The sequence below is a fragment of the Lycium barbarum genome, chromosome 4 (assembly GCF_019175385.1).
Source record: "Lycium barbarum isolate Lr01 chromosome 4, ASM1917538v2, whole genome shotgun sequence".
Classification (NCBI taxonomy): domain Eukaryota; kingdom Viridiplantae; phylum Streptophyta; class Magnoliopsida; order Solanales; family Solanaceae; genus Lycium; species Lycium barbarum.
The window spans coordinates 7,818,998-7,834,878 of NC_083340.1; the positions used below are offsets into that span (position 1 = coordinate 7,818,998).

At 33.4% G+C, this 15,881-nt stretch overlaps 1 protein-coding gene and 1 long non-coding RNA gene across 2 annotated transcripts; one reads left to right on the plus strand and one right to left on the minus strand.

Moving 5' to 3' along the window:
- Positions 1 to 6,621: 6,621 nt before the first annotated feature.
- Positions 6,622 to 9,649, minus strand: LOC132638136 (uncharacterized). Its single transcript, XR_009581611.1, has 3 exons — positions 9,423 to 9,649; positions 8,428 to 8,478; positions 6,622 to 6,959 (listed from the first exon to the last, which is right to left on the minus strand). It is a non-coding gene; the product is annotated as an uncharacterized LOC132638136 (long non-coding RNA).
- Positions 9,650 to 14,765: 5,116 nt separating this feature from the next.
- Positions 14,766 to 15,566, plus strand: LOC132635066 (14 kDa proline-rich protein DC2.15-like). The gene has a single exon (XM_060351284.1). The coding sequence runs from the start codon at positions 14,891 to 14,893 to the stop codon at positions 15,350 to 15,352; it is 462 nt and encodes a 153-aa protein (XP_060207267.1). The 5' UTR covers positions 14,766 to 14,890; the 3' UTR covers positions 15,353 to 15,566.
- Positions 15,567 to 15,881: the final 315 nt, after the last annotated feature.

Here is a 15,881-nt window from a genome sequence, read left to right on the forward strand (position 1 = left end):
GAATTTTTTTCTTATATTGCGGTATAATATATCTTTGTAGGATTTTATATTATTTGGTAGCATATTTGTAGGTTTCACTAGGATCTCAATTTCCTTGTTTCACTAGGGTTCAAGATTGTATCCTATATATATTCTCTCTTGGTGAATGAATGGGACAAGTCAAGATTGTATAGTTTCAACATGGTATCAGGCCACACGTTTTTTTTCTTCTCTTCATCATAAATTTCCATGGCCGGTGACGACGTCCCTCCTCCACCACCACCCAAAATTGAGTCTAATTCTCCCTATTTTCTCGGTCCTCAAGAACGACCCGGGGACTATATCACGCCTACTCGTTTCAAGGGCGACAATTTTGATGAATGGGCAGCCGACATACAAACGGCGTTGGAGGCACGACGTAAATTGAGTTCTTGGACGGCACTATCACTAAACCGCAGCCTCCTTGTACAAAGTCCGATTGGACTGCAATTAACGCAATGTTAATCTCTTGGATCACAAATACCATTGATGCTCATGTCAAATCTTCCTTGTCAAAATTTAGGGAGGTCAAACCCTTTTGGGATCACCTTAAAAGGAGGTTCGCGCAGACTAATGGACCACGAGTTCAACAGCTTCGGTCTTCCCTGGCTAAATGTGAACATACCAAAACCATGTCAGTGTCCGTATATTACGGAAAATTACATGCTCTATGGCAAGAATTGGATCATCATGAGCCCCTGATTTCTTGTACTTGTTGCTCCGGTTGTACGGCAGGTCGTTTACATGAGGTTCGTCGTGAGCAATCTAAACTTCATGATTTTCTGATGGGTTTTGTATTCCGAGTATTACTCTTCGTTGCGGACTAATATATTGTCTCAAGATCCGTTACCAAGTCTTGATAGGGCTTATCAGCTTGTGATTCAAGAGGAGCGTGTTCGTACGGCCAAACAAGAATCCGAGACACAGCCGACCGAGGCTCTTGGATTTGCGGTTCGTGCTACTGCAGGACGGGGTCATGGTTCTGCAGATCGTCCTGTGTGCTCACTTTGCAAGAAGGTAGGACATGTGAAGTTTCTACATCTTAACTAATTTTAATATAAGTGTTTTGCACGTGTGTGCTGCGTCAATAAAAAAAATATCGATAAGAAGAGAAAATAAATAGTAATATATTGATGTTAAATTTAAATAGATGCAATATTCATCTAAATAAAAATAAATAAATGTTACTCATTACTTTGATGCAGTAGTTAATTAAATATACTATGAATATGCAAAGATGAGAAAATCAATTAAAGTACTTCTATAATAATAATTAAAGTACTTATATAATATTTGCGCTCATATAGGTATGTTAATGTAATAAGGAGGGAAAAATATCAAAGAAGAATCATTCTTAAAATGAATGAAAGATATAAATTGAAAAGAAGAAAAAAAGTAATGAAAGGGAGCTACGATCCCCCAAAAATATATAGTGCAAAGCTCATGCACCAACTGAGAGAAGTAATTTTACACCCTGGCAAAGTTCTTGAGATCATTAGGTGCTTTTAAAAGTGTTTATGCATCCAACTTCTATTTTTTTTTAAAAATTATTTTATAGAGCCAACAGCCTTTGATTACGAAGGAACTAATTATAAACTTCAAAAGGACTAAATTTACCATCCTAGGAAAAATGAAGCTGATATATTAAAATTCCAATCTCACGTTTTGTTTACGAACCAAGCTATCCTTAGAATCCATGTTAAAATTCAAAATAGGATTTCAAGAAATGTATTTCTTAAACATTTAAGTAAATACAATTTTATCCAATAAAGAGTGTATTTAAAAAGAAACATGATAACTCACCTCCTTGACACAATCTACACTAACAATGAAGAAGCATAATTCAATGCAACGAACAAAATTTCGCTAATATCAAAAGTTAAAATTATGTTGATATCGATACACGAAAATACGCTCTAAAGACTAAGGTAAGGAAAATATGAACTACATTATATATGAGTATTCAATAGGAGCGGAAGAGTTGTCAGAAATAACAATGGAACAATCATCTCGACATTTGCTAAAAATTAGGACAAGGAAAGCAGCAATTTAGCAGAGGTACTTGTGGCTAAATTACGAGTGCAATAGGGTATTTCTCGTGGTTTTCAAAACATAATCTTTTGTAATTCCTTTGTTATTGCCAATATGCTCTAAGGGCAATATCAAGATAGCATGACAACTTCAAGACTCCATAGATGATATTAAATAGATGCTCTCTTAGACAAATCCTATTATATAATATTGTTAAAAGAAAAGCTAATCAAGTCGCGGGCGCGCTAGCAAAATGAAGCATCAAAGACAATTTTTTGAGTCCAAAGATCTTCCTAAAAATGTGGTAGGGACATATATTACATCAATCAGACATAAACAAAGTAAGAACATCTTTGTACAATTTAATTTTTAGGAGCCTAGCTAATTATTTGCTTAGAGAGATGAATCACTGTAATGTACCACAAGTGAGCATATGCATTTTGTAAATGCTCTGCTTCAAAGGTTATTCTTAACCTTTGTTTCTTGTTTTGTACATTCCTTGATGAAATAAAAGGTTCACGCCACCTTAAGGTGTAAATTATTTTTTAAAATGGCAACTTCAAAGTTTATCACACAAAAGTTATTTTTATATTTCTGTCACATAAAAGTCATCATTCAACTTTGGATAATTGACACGGGATGCATGTACGAGACATGGGACGCACGTATCTCGCACAGAGAAGCTAGTTTTATTAAATAAACTTTAGACCTCTTTTTAAAGTTTGACTCTAGCCCACCAATCCTATTGAGTGGACCATGTGATCACATAAATTGAAACATATGGAGTATTTATATCGAAAATATGACATAGCACTCCAAATTAAATTAATTACATTTGAGATAATCTTAATATAATATTTATCACTTTTCGCTTAATTGATTGATCGTTACGTCCACACTTTGATTTAATTACCACGCAAATCGGTTATTTTGTGCTTATCGCATCTTTGGAATCTCCTTTCAAGGTCAAAAAATTAAGAAATTAAAGTACAAAATGAATAAATAATAAAGAGCTGTGTTGACAATTCGTTGAATTTCTAGGCACCTATTGGCAGCTTATGCCTAAAAACAACAAACAAATACTAGCATACACAGTGCGTCAAGTTGCTTTCATTAAATTTGCAATATTTAAGCTACAATTTAATAGTTAAGGCCATAACTTTCAAACCCGTGAATCAAAATACGAGAATCTATGGTTTACTTTGATTATACGAACAAGTATAAAAAATATCTATTCCTGTGATTATGGATTTCGAAATAAATGAAAATATTATAATGAACATATCCAATGATAACTTCGCATTAGCATCTTTGACGATAAATTGTCAATATTTTGCGGTGATTTTTTGGATTTCCATAGACTGGCCACGATCTATATATCACACATATTATAGTGCAAAAAGTATAAAGAAAGCTTAATATTTGTATTCACATTTTGACCTAAAGGATATTGTTCTTCCTATTGAATAGAGAATAACTTTGTGCCACCCACATTACTGGCTTCTTTTTTGTGTATGTGTCTCCAATTTAAAGTTACGGGTAAAGCCGTAAAGGTAGTAAATCGGCCAGTAGACGGACAAAGGCAGTAAGTTGGACCCACTCCACCAACTCTGCCAATTCCATACCTATCTCGTAATTGGTTCTGATATCAGTTGTTGGGTTAAACCAAACCAAATATACTTTTAACATAATTTGATATTGTCCGTTTCGGATCAAACCCGGACGATTTTTCCCAAAAGACCTCATACCATTAAGAGTATTGCTACACTTTTTATATAGTTGTATTTTTCTTTTTAACTATCAATGCATATACTTCATCCGCACACACATCAATCTCCTTCCAAAGATAGTAAGTGTTGCAAACTAAAACGGTATACAACCTGGTTTTGAAATAACATCACTAACAGTTAGAGGAGTTGGTCGTCTTTTCGAGCCATTGAAGCAACGGGTCGTGCAATAATGAGACATTGAAGTACATGATGCTCCTTCCTTTTTTTGTTGTTGCTACTATGGATACGTTTATTAAAATTAAACGAGAGTGGAATTAAAAGAGTTACTACAAATTGGAATTGTTCTGGCTGCTAAAGTTCTTGAACGTCGACTCGTCAAGCGAACATCCTTATTAAAAGCAGGTAAAACATAGAGTTGGGATGCAATGCAAATATAGTGCTCCTTCGTTAAGTATGCAAAATTCAAACCAAAAAATATCTCATTAAGGTTCACCACTTCAAGTCAATGATTTAATTCCGTTTTATTGGAAAAAAGAGAATCTAAAAAACGTGGTTGTCAACAATGCACGTATTTGTGCAACTAGTTGAATACTAGCGAAGTCATACTAGAAAGCACCATGTGGCAATGAGTTTTTTAGCAATTAATTTTCTTTATATTTTTAGCATTATAATATGCGTGGTATTGATAAATCGTAGTTCGTGCATGGCCAGTATATGAAAATAAAAAAAATCACCGCAAATATTGAAAATTTATCGTCAAAGATGGTACTGCGAGGTGATCATTGAATATGTTCATTAAAAGATTTCCATTAACTTTTTATTTTGCAATCCATAATCAAAGGGAATAGATATTTTGATACTTAGCTTGTTCATATATTCAAAGTAAACCATAGATTCTTGTTCAATTATAAATGGTAGTAGCTTGGGTTATGAAATTTTAATGAAAACAACTTGATGCAACATGCTATTTGTTTGTTTGTTGTTTTTATGCGTAAGCTGCGCAATAGGTGCTTAGAAATTCAACGAATTGTGACAGGACGGCTTCTTCTTGTTTATTCATTTTGTACTTTAATTTCTTAATCTTTTTGTCTTGACAGGAGATTTCGAAGATATGAGAATTATAAAAAGATCCATTTGCTTGGCAGTGAAATCAAAGTTGTGTGGGTGCTAACTATCCCATCAATTAAGTGAAAAAGTGGTAAAAAAAAAGGTTATAATGAACTAAAAATATTCAGAAAAGAGTAAAGAATCTATTTCAATAAATCACCTTTTAAGTTTTAGTGATTGAGAAGTGGAAACTTATCCGAGATATTAGAGGTCTGTTGAGGTCGTGAAACGTCATAATTGTTGAGATTTGACTTGGTTTCAAAAATGATTAATGATGAAGCGTCATGTCGTACCAATTAAGTGAATTTGTTCAGTACTAAAATGTTGATGCAATTCATTTATTTCAGTCATAAGAAAAAAAATTGCGCCCAACATGCGTTGTAGGATTGTCCCTATTAATTTGTGCTATAGTTTAATTTCCACTGGTTGCAATTGAAAATAATGTAAACATTTTTACTTCTTGTCAAATAAAGAAATTACATCTAGCTAAGTACTAACTAGAATAGGATGTAAAGAAGGTGCAAAGAAGTTTGATCTGAGGACTACATCTCACAAATTACAGCAGGCAGATTGATATTTATAAAAAAAAAAAAAAAAAAAAAAAAAAAGGCAATAGTCAAGGACCATAATATGCAGCACGTACATCATTCTAAAGGATAGAGTCAGATATTTAGATCCTAATCATGAAGTAAGAATAGAAAAAACTAATTAGACCTCAGAAATTCACATACAAACGGGAATTTTTTAGAGATTATCGAAAAACTTATCATAACCTAAGCAAATGTGAATGTACTTTCAGATAAACTTACCAAAATGCAACACCCAGATGAGAAAGCAAAGATCCGTCCTTGAAAATCTGGAACAGAAGAGAAAAGAATTGATTCTTCTAGAAGTACCAAGGGAGCAAGAGAAATGGTACGGAAAAGAAGCACACCTGAAAGGAGAACGTTCTAGCTAGGTGCGTGGAGAATTTGTCAGAAAATACGATGCTTATTGTATAGTTAAATAAATTTTGTACAAGATGAGTTTACCGAACTACCCTTAGTCGTTCATGGGACTCATGCTTATTGTATAGTTAAATTAAATGTAGGACGTACGTCATTCACTAGGTAGTTCATCATAAAATAATCTAAGGTACTGCCTTTTATGGGAGTGTCAAATTAGTTTATTAAAATATGATTTCGCCTAATTCGTTCAAGCTGGTTTGGCGGGTTAGTGACCCGTTTATTTATTAACTCTGCCTATATTGACACGCTCAAATTGAATCGATTGGACTTAGCATATAACTTAAGTCTCACTCATGAGAAACCTTGTTAAAAAATTTATATATTTTTTGTGTTTGATATATTATGTAGCTATAATAAAGAAGAAGAAACAAATAATATTTGTTTTGTTTGATAATTATACAAATCATAAGAAAAACAAATACGTAAGAAATCTAAAACTTGATAAGAGTGTTGGAGTATATACCATTAACCATGCATTTAGATATGGTATATTCTAACAATTGTCATGGTTAAAAGTCAAAGTGGGAGATTGTTGGATATATACTATTAACCATGTGTTTGAATATAATATTTATTATAAAATAATTATTTATTCAATTTTTAATAGAGTTAAATAGATCATGTACTAGTATGTGTGTCGTTTACTTATATAGTAGATAATTTAGTATGTAGAGTTAGTGTCACGACCCGACTAGGGGCCGTGACGAGTACCCGATACTGGTACCGAGCACCCCTTATCTATCGTATTACCTGTACCTCTTAGCAAGCCGTGTAAACCGAGCCATTTTTTTTTCCTTGAACATAAACTAATAAACTCCGTTATTACCTTGTACAACAATATTAACATGCCAAAACACTATACATATATCTGTACCTGACTGACTGTACGTATCTGTCTACGAGCCTCTAGACATAGTACACTTATACATAGAAAGGGTCGGGGTGCTACCAAGCCCGAATGTATATGCATAAAATAGTACCGCTGGAGTGAGGCTCCGGAACAACTGGAGCGCTGTCAAGTGCGGCTGGTAGAGCTTCTAAGGATCACGTCCACCTGTCTGCTGACCTGCGCGGCATGAAACGCAGCGTCCACAAGAAGGGACGTCAGTACGAATAGTGTACCGAGTATGTAAGGCATGGAAGACAATGCAAGCAATAACATAGAGTGCGATTAATAATATCATGGAGTCACAGGACATATAACGAGGCAAGAAAGTAACCTGTACATAGGAAGGCCCCTTTTTGGGCGGCTATCATGCATGGCTTGTCTTTCCCTTTTAAAAACGTTTCCCCTCCATGCACATAGAAAATAGAACTTATATTATGTCGTATCTTGTCGTATCGTGTCCTATCGTGCCCTATCGTATCCTATCGTGGCATATCAGGTCGTATCCTATCGTGGCATATCAGGTCGTATCCTATCGTGTCTTATCATGGCATATTATATCGTGTAATGTCATGTCTTACTACAGCATGTCGTATCGTGTTATATCATGTCAATGTCATAGTATAGTGTGTCATAGTGTATCATGCCATAGCGTAACTTGTCATATCATAGCATAGCTTGTCGTAGCGTATCATATCATGGCATAGCGTATCATAGCGTACCATATCATAGCTTAGCTTTCGTTGAAAATCTTTTCTTGTTCATATATATATAAAAATAGAACATGTCATATTGCCGAGGCGTCGGCAGCCGATCCATTTAGCCATAAATACACATCCCGCGTCCGGGCATCCCGCGTCCGGGACGATATCATGTCATGTAATGCCAACTGATCAGGTGGATATGCGTGTATAACGCTCTGCCCTTATTCCCATCTTCCCCGTATACATATGCATACATCATGTACATATATCAACGTCTATAGCGCTCTGAATCTTTTATCATATACATATACTGGTATCATGTACGTATATCAGCGACTATAGCGCTCTGGATCTTTTATCATATACATATACGTGTATCATATACATATATCAGCGTCTATAGCGCTCTGGATCTTTCATCGTATACATATACGTATATCATGTACATATTTTATAAACATATATATATCTTATATACATATACATGTCTTATATACTTTTACATATCTTATATACATATACATATTTTATATACATATACATATTTCCATTAGAATGGTACAGTACTTATCGTTTGATAATCGAAACGAGGATCAAAAGTTTCCTTTGGATTCTACTCCCAAAATAAGTCAAACGGAGCAATAGGGAAAATCCGGGAACAATGGGCCCACCTCGGGTCAAATGAGGCGGCGTACCAAATTTACGTACATTATATTTCATGACGTCACTTGTGAGGGTTTTAAGGTAGTCGAGTCATATTTATGCCAGTTCCAGATGTTTAGGAAGTTTTTCCAATATTTTACACAATTTCTAATTCAATTCTACTGAATAAAAAAGGGGAAACTTTAGGTGCGGATTCCAGAGAATGGAGTTGTCCCCGAGGCTCGTATCCAACTTATTACGTCTAAGACATGCCATAGAAGGAAGGGTGAAGCCTTACATACCTTTTCCGCTTCATACACGTCTCCAAAATCAAGTTTCAAGTTCGCCAAAATCTACAATTTGGTCACAATTACCAAATGTTAATTGTAAGGCTTTAAGATTTCAATCTTAACCAATACTTGTCTACAAAAATTTGGGCAGCATCTCCCCTATAAATACACCATCCCCAAAATTCAACTTAGCCAATTTTTAATCAACAACAATCCGGGAATTCAACCCGGCCAAACTATCAACACAATGACAACAACCATGACTACAAAACACAATATAACACAACTAGTCTTCTTTCCAACATAATGCAATAACTTTCATTCCAACTTCACATTTCCAAACCAATCTCAATGTTTTTACGTTCATTACTAATCAAGATCATTACAATATAATTCGGAAGCATTTCATATCGTTTCTACCAAATATTCACAAGATATACAAAATATACAAACTTTCCACCAAAACCATAATCCATCCAAAACTTCTAATCTTCAATCTACATATTCATAACATATTTCCATCTTCCAATTTCATCAACCATAATCATAATTTGCACCTTAATAATTTCATTTTCATAATTACATAAATCTACCATAAAATCACAAAACTTCTCATAACCACTTAACAACCAATCTTTCATGCCAATATGGACTATTATCCTTCCAAATTCACCAACTAACATAATAATTCACATTTAAAACTCCACTTCTATAATTACATAAAAACTTCATTAAAATCACATAATTTCCTATAACTATTTCCAATAATTTTCCATGCCAACTTGAACCATTTTCTTCCATTTCCAATATAAATTTCACCATAACCACAACTAGAATACAACATAAAATTCAACTCATATTATTTATACAACAATATACATATATGTCCACTTACATATATGCACACCCACTTTGTAAACTTCCATATTTCCATAAATTCTACTCATTTCTACATACTACAACATAAACCAACCTTCATAACATAATAAAAAGGGATTAATTCTTACCTTTTTCTACAATCTTCTTCACTTGACCAAGTTGTCAACTTGAAGAAACAAGTGCTCTTTCTTCCAAAATAATTACACCAAGTTGTAAAGGACCCTTGAATTAGTGGAAATACCACAAAAAATAATTTTTGGAGAAAGATTTCAAAGGGACAAAATTTCAAGAGCTTGGCCGTATGACCCTTATGTTCTTGCTCTTGTTTCTTTGTTTTTCTCCTTCTAAATTTTTCTTGAAGGTTCTATGAGATTTTTGGATGATTAAGTGGCATTTTATCAATTTATCACATGATTAATTCTACTTGGGCTTGGATCTTTTTTTTTCTTATTTTTCTAGCCATGGCCGGCCACCCTATGGGTTGGGCCTTAATTTCATTCATTTCTTTTTTGGGCCTAACCCGGTTGGTCCCGAGTTGGGCCTAGCCCACTGACCTTTCGACCTTAAAACGTCCATATCTCCTTGTACCGACGTCACCTGGGAACCCACGACCTATGGTTGGAAAGCTAATTCAATTATCTACAACTTCTATTTCTGGGTATTTTTCCAAATTCCAAACTTATAATACCGTTTTTGCCCCTAGAAGTCAGATCACCCGAAAACGTTTTCTTAAAAATATTCGTTTGGAGGACTTGCACTTTGATTTGGCCCAAGGGTCCTTCTTGAGTTGTGTTTAACTTCACATATGTGATTCATATGACTTGTCACATGTTCCAAAAAAAATCTTAACGTGTGGGCCCCACCTCAGCTTACAAATAATCCGACGTTTAAAATTACGGGATATAACAGTTAGCTTATGTACATAAGATTAAATCCTTGGTTCTTATAAGTATAAAGTTTATGTTCACAATTTAAGATGGAAATTTGACAAAGCTATCGGTATGATTGTAGCACGAGAATAAAATATAATTTATCTTGATTATGGGAATGAGCTTATTTCAACTTCTTGTGCTAGTACATTTTGCGTGTATTGAAACGAAAGTCAAAGTATAATCATAATTGCTTTACTTTTCCTGAAGGAAAAATATAATTCTGTTCCATATTTGGCTGGTCTTTTTCTTGGAGGAAAATGTTTTGAACCTCTATAAATTGAAGAATCTCTCTCATACAACAGAACACAATAGCATCCACAATGTACATCATTAAAAGTTTTGTTTAAGGGAAGATTTTTCTCTCATAAGTTTTTATGCTTTCTTTTATATTAGTTTTTTATGTAGACCAATTAAGCAAATAATATCAAAGTATTATGCGTCTTTAATATACCTTTCTTTGTCCTCTAATTTATCGCCGCGCCGTTCAAGGTTTGCAATTGTAGGCTTCCTCATGACGCCCTGTTACTTCGATCACAACACCAAGTAGATTGTAGGCTTCCTCATGACGCCCTGTTACTTCGATCACAACACCAAGTAGAGATAAGTGTTTTTGTACTGAATATATAAAACCATCTCTCTAGCTCATTAAATGTTCTATGCTCTTAATCTTGATATGAATATTATGATCAATGTGATTTGGTCATTATTTTAATTTATTAGAAGGTACGACTCAATTGCGGGTCTATGTATTCCTGGTAAATTGGATAATAGCAAAATACATTTGTGAAATAATAATTAGTTGATAGAATTCATGTCTCGACTTGAGATTGACGATACCCCTTTATGGATGCTTAAAAGTCTCATGTGAAAATCATGCAGGTGGATTTTGTATCTGTCACATGAGATAAGTTAAGTGAAAGGAAAAATGATTTAATTAGTCAATGAATTAAATTGTCAGTAATTTAATTTAATTGATTGGTATCTGTAATCTTAACATGGTGGAGTTAAATAAGTTTTAATGTATAATTTCGAAATTAAATTGAAGAATGCAGTTACAGTTTTTTAGTGGAATAAATTGTAATTTATTGTGGTAGGATTATTTCATTCATATTTCGAATTAATGCCACAATTGGAAGTCTCGTTATTAAATTTGTGGTCCTTGCTATGCCTAATTATTCTTGTACTTGGAAAATAATATTCTTGTGGAGAAAGCAAGCCCAGACGTTTTGAACCAGGGTTTACACCCTAGAACGTGGCTATATATAGAATGTTTTTCTGCCCTAAGAGAGACACCTTTTCCTAGCCGTAATACTCGCCACTCAGGTATTCTTGTTCATAGAATACCTAGGTTAATAGAAGAAGACTGCAAACCGTGGAACTGAATGAAGATCGCGTGGATGCATTAAGGTTCGATTTGCAAGTCACTCTTTAAGAGATAAATACTGATTTTATGTTTGATTAAAATTTTAATTATGTGTTGTCTATATTATATGCAAGTTCAATCCTGGCTATTTCCTTCCGCTATTTATGCCTGTATTCCACCAAAGAGTTGCACGAATTGAACTTTGTATGACCATTATTTAGGTATCTTGACTCAACCTATCTGAGCACAACTTAACTAACTTTCGAGCAAGATTGGACAATAACCTTTTTATTGATTCAGTTTAATTTGACTTACCTAAATTAATCAAACTTCCCATTTGACACTCCTCCAATCATTATATTTCTGAGCAGGCTGAAAGTCATATTCCATAAAGAAAAAAATACTCTCCATATCCTATTTGTGTGACACTTTTCGCTTTTTCTAAAATCAATTTGAATAATATTTGAAGATAATTTGAATTTATCAACTTCATACTTGAAAATTAAAATTTAGATATTCAAAAAAATATACAAAATATATTATAAGTTGTAATTCTTTTTCATATCAATATGATAAAAAAAAACATTTTTTAAATGTTTGTTAAAGTTTATATAATTTAAATCTCGAAAAAAATGAAAAGTGTCACATAAAATGAGACAAACAGGGTAGTGTTTTTCTTCTCTAAAACTTAATTAGGACATTCGAGCATAGTGTCAGACGACCCACGATCACAGGATGTTCTTTTCTGATTAACCTGTTATTAAGGTTGATTATTCAATTAGCACATTATTAATCCGTGAAATCACTTCTTTGTCATATCTAGAATTTTAAATTCTAGGGGTTTAACATCTTAAATTTTTAGCACTAAACCATTATATTTCTGAAGTTATGAGTTCATATCTACTATTTATTGTAATTTTAATAAAGTTACATAAATTTACACTTGGTATAAAAAGTTTGGGGTTCAATTGAATCACAAATTATAGTGCTCCATCCGCCTCTGTCTGTCACGGCTCAATCTTAATTATTTTAACGTGTCATTCTCTACAATACTAGTTATGTGAGGCCCGTGCTAAGCCCGGGCCCAAACTCAAGATATAAAAGTAGATATTTTAACTAAAGAAATATAATTTATGTTAGGACAAGTATACAACAACAACATCAACCCCCATATACCCATTGTAGTCCCGCAAGTGGGTAGTTATATGAAAGCAAAATTTTCATTCCACTCCTTTAATATTTTAACTTCCATTTTGATGAAATTATTTACTTCAAATCAGATGTGGAGCCAGAATTTGACATTTATAACTTATGTATCCTAATTTTCTGAAGTTATTTAGTTCTAAATAAATAATCTATACATAGTTAATGAGCTTTTAAGACAAATACATAATTTAACTTGTGCAGCGGATGGAGCTGCTCCTCTCTTAATTAGGGATTAGGGGTTCGAACATGGATATGGAAAAAATCTTTGGAGGAAGCGCTCCCCCCGAATAGGCGCGATACAGAGCGAATTATCTGGATTAATTGGGCTCAAATGCGGATATCAAGCACCAACCAGAAAACCAAAGAATATGAAAAATGAGGTAGGAGGTTCGATAGCTTTTGAAAAGTAGACTTTAAAAACAAAAAACAAAAAAATTGACTTAAATAAATAAGATTAGGACCTAAACGTAATTAATTAAAAAGTTTTAAAAAATTTGGAAATTATTGTGAGGACTACAAAAGTCCCCAGGTTCGACAGCTTTTGAAAAGTAGACCTTAAAAATAAAAAACAAAAAAATTAACTTAAATAACTAAGATTAAGACCTAAAAGTAATTAATTAAAAAATTTTAAAAAAAATTAAAAATTATTGTGGGAACTACAAAAGTCTCCACGTTTGCTCTTATAAATAGTAATATATTGTCTTGCTTTGCGAGCAATTACTTGTTTGTTTAGTGTTAGGTGAGTTCGCTGTTGTCAAATCAATATAGTACCGAGTAGTGATAAACAGAAAAGATTAACTATAGCTAGATGATGTTTATTTGCATCAATCGCACTATGAGCCTTTGGATTGACTTATAAGGTGCTTATAAGCTGTTTTCAGCCTTTTTGAGTATTTGACTGACCAGCTTAAAGTCATTTTGTGCTTAAAATAAGCTCAAAAAAATAATTGGGCCCATTTGACTTAGCTTATCTAAAACAGCTTATAAGCTGAAAACAACTTATAAGCCAAAAAAAAAAAAAAAGTTAGACTACTCCATTTTTTTTTTTTAGCTTATAAGCTATTTGCAGCTTATAGGCATAAGCCCATCCAAACAGGCTCTATGTCTTTTTTTTGTTGTTTTCCTCTGGAATCAAAACATGAAAATAATTAATTGGAAATATGTTTTAGTCAGGTTAATACATTTACTTCAGGATACTATGCTTTTTAGGAGATTTTTCTCCCAATGAAAAAATATAGAGAAAATAATTAATCGGAAATATGTTTTAATCAGGTTAATACATTTATTTCAAGATACTATGCATTTTAGGAGCTTTTCGTCCAATGAAAAAATATAGAGAACTTCTAGTACTACTTTTTAATTTTTATTTATATCGGGTATAATTTTCTTCCGAGATGATTTTATTCATAAAACTGATCTTAACTTATTTAGGATTGAGACATAACTATTGTTGTCGGATTAAGAAATGAACAGTTGCTATCAATATTAATAGAAAAATATATAGGAAGAAACTTCTTGGTAGTGTACAGAAGAAACTTCTTGGTAGTGTACAAAATCCCAACCTAAGCATTTCTGGCATATCTTCCTTTTTACACTTCCACTTGCATAGTAGAACAAATAGACAGCACTATTACTAGCTAGTTTCCAAGCTGAACAAAAAGAAAATTGATCTTGATTGGATCCAAGTTTTGACACAGGTCGATCGAGCATGCTCGAGATCAGTGTTCAAATAATTAGAGAGAATAAGTGAAGTCCCATGTGAAATTAAAGGGTGGATAATTTTTCTTTGAGGAAGAAGATAAATAGACAACTAATGAAATTTACAAGACTACAAAGTCTATAATTCATCACAATCCTATCCCAAGTTCCATTTGCCAACTTGTCTTGATATATAGTCTATGTATTCCCGCTGCAATATGTCCACATGGGCTCTCTCATCAAATTAATTTCAGAAATTTGAAAATATATATTAAAAAAAAAATCAGAATTTTTACCTATAAATACCCACTCATTTCATCATTTCAAACACCAAGCAAACAACATTTTCATTAATTAGGCACATTCAATCGTTGAGAGTGCTAATTAACTCTGAAAAATGGCTAAGTTTGGTGGTGCATCCTCAATTGCTCTTGTTCTCACATTGAACATTCTTTTCTTCAATATGGTTAGTTCCACTTATGTCCCATGCCCACCACCCCCACACCACAAACCCCACCCTACCCCTACCCCCTCTACACCATCTACCCCCTCCACCCCATCAACCCCCTCTACCCCATCAACCCCATCATCAAAGGGTAAGTGCCCGAAGGACACACTAAAGCTAAAAGTGTGTGCCAATTTGTTGAATGACTTAGTGCACCTTGTTATTGGAAGTAGCCCAGCTAAAACACCATGTTGCTCTCTAATTCAAGGACTTGCTGATCTTGATGCTGCTGTTTGCCTTTGCACTGCCATTAAAGCCAATGTGTTGGGAATTAACCTAAATGTTCCACTTTCCCTCAGCTTATTGCTCAACAACTGTGGAAAGTATGCCCCCAAGAACTTCCAATGCGCATAAGCCACTGGTTGTTTCCTTATTTAGAAATTTTCAATTTCATTTTTCTTTCAGTACTTTTGTTATTTTGTGTGTTTATGGTTGCTTGTTTGTCAGGGAATTTATTTTATTCTTGGTCAGAAAGTCTAGGCTTGTTTTCTATCCGTTGTATCCATTTTGTATTTGTAATAAATTCGACATCTACTGAGAAGTTATAATATGTTTGCTTTTCAGAATAGATTGATAGATGAAATTTAAATGGGTGGATTCAGCTATTGCTTAAACGAGTCGAATTAAATGGGTAGATCGATCATAATCCATTCAAAGTTTGCAAAGATGGACAAGTTAATTTGAGCTAAACAATTTATCATAATCAATTTTTTCAACTTATAATCATATCCATTTATTTGTTTGTTCTTTTGTAATTTGTGCAATGTAATGAACTTTATCCTACGACATTTAGTCTTTAATTATTACGGAAACAGGAAATTAAATTAAACTAATTAATACCGAATATTTACTAAAAATAAATATTGTTGAATAATTACCACAC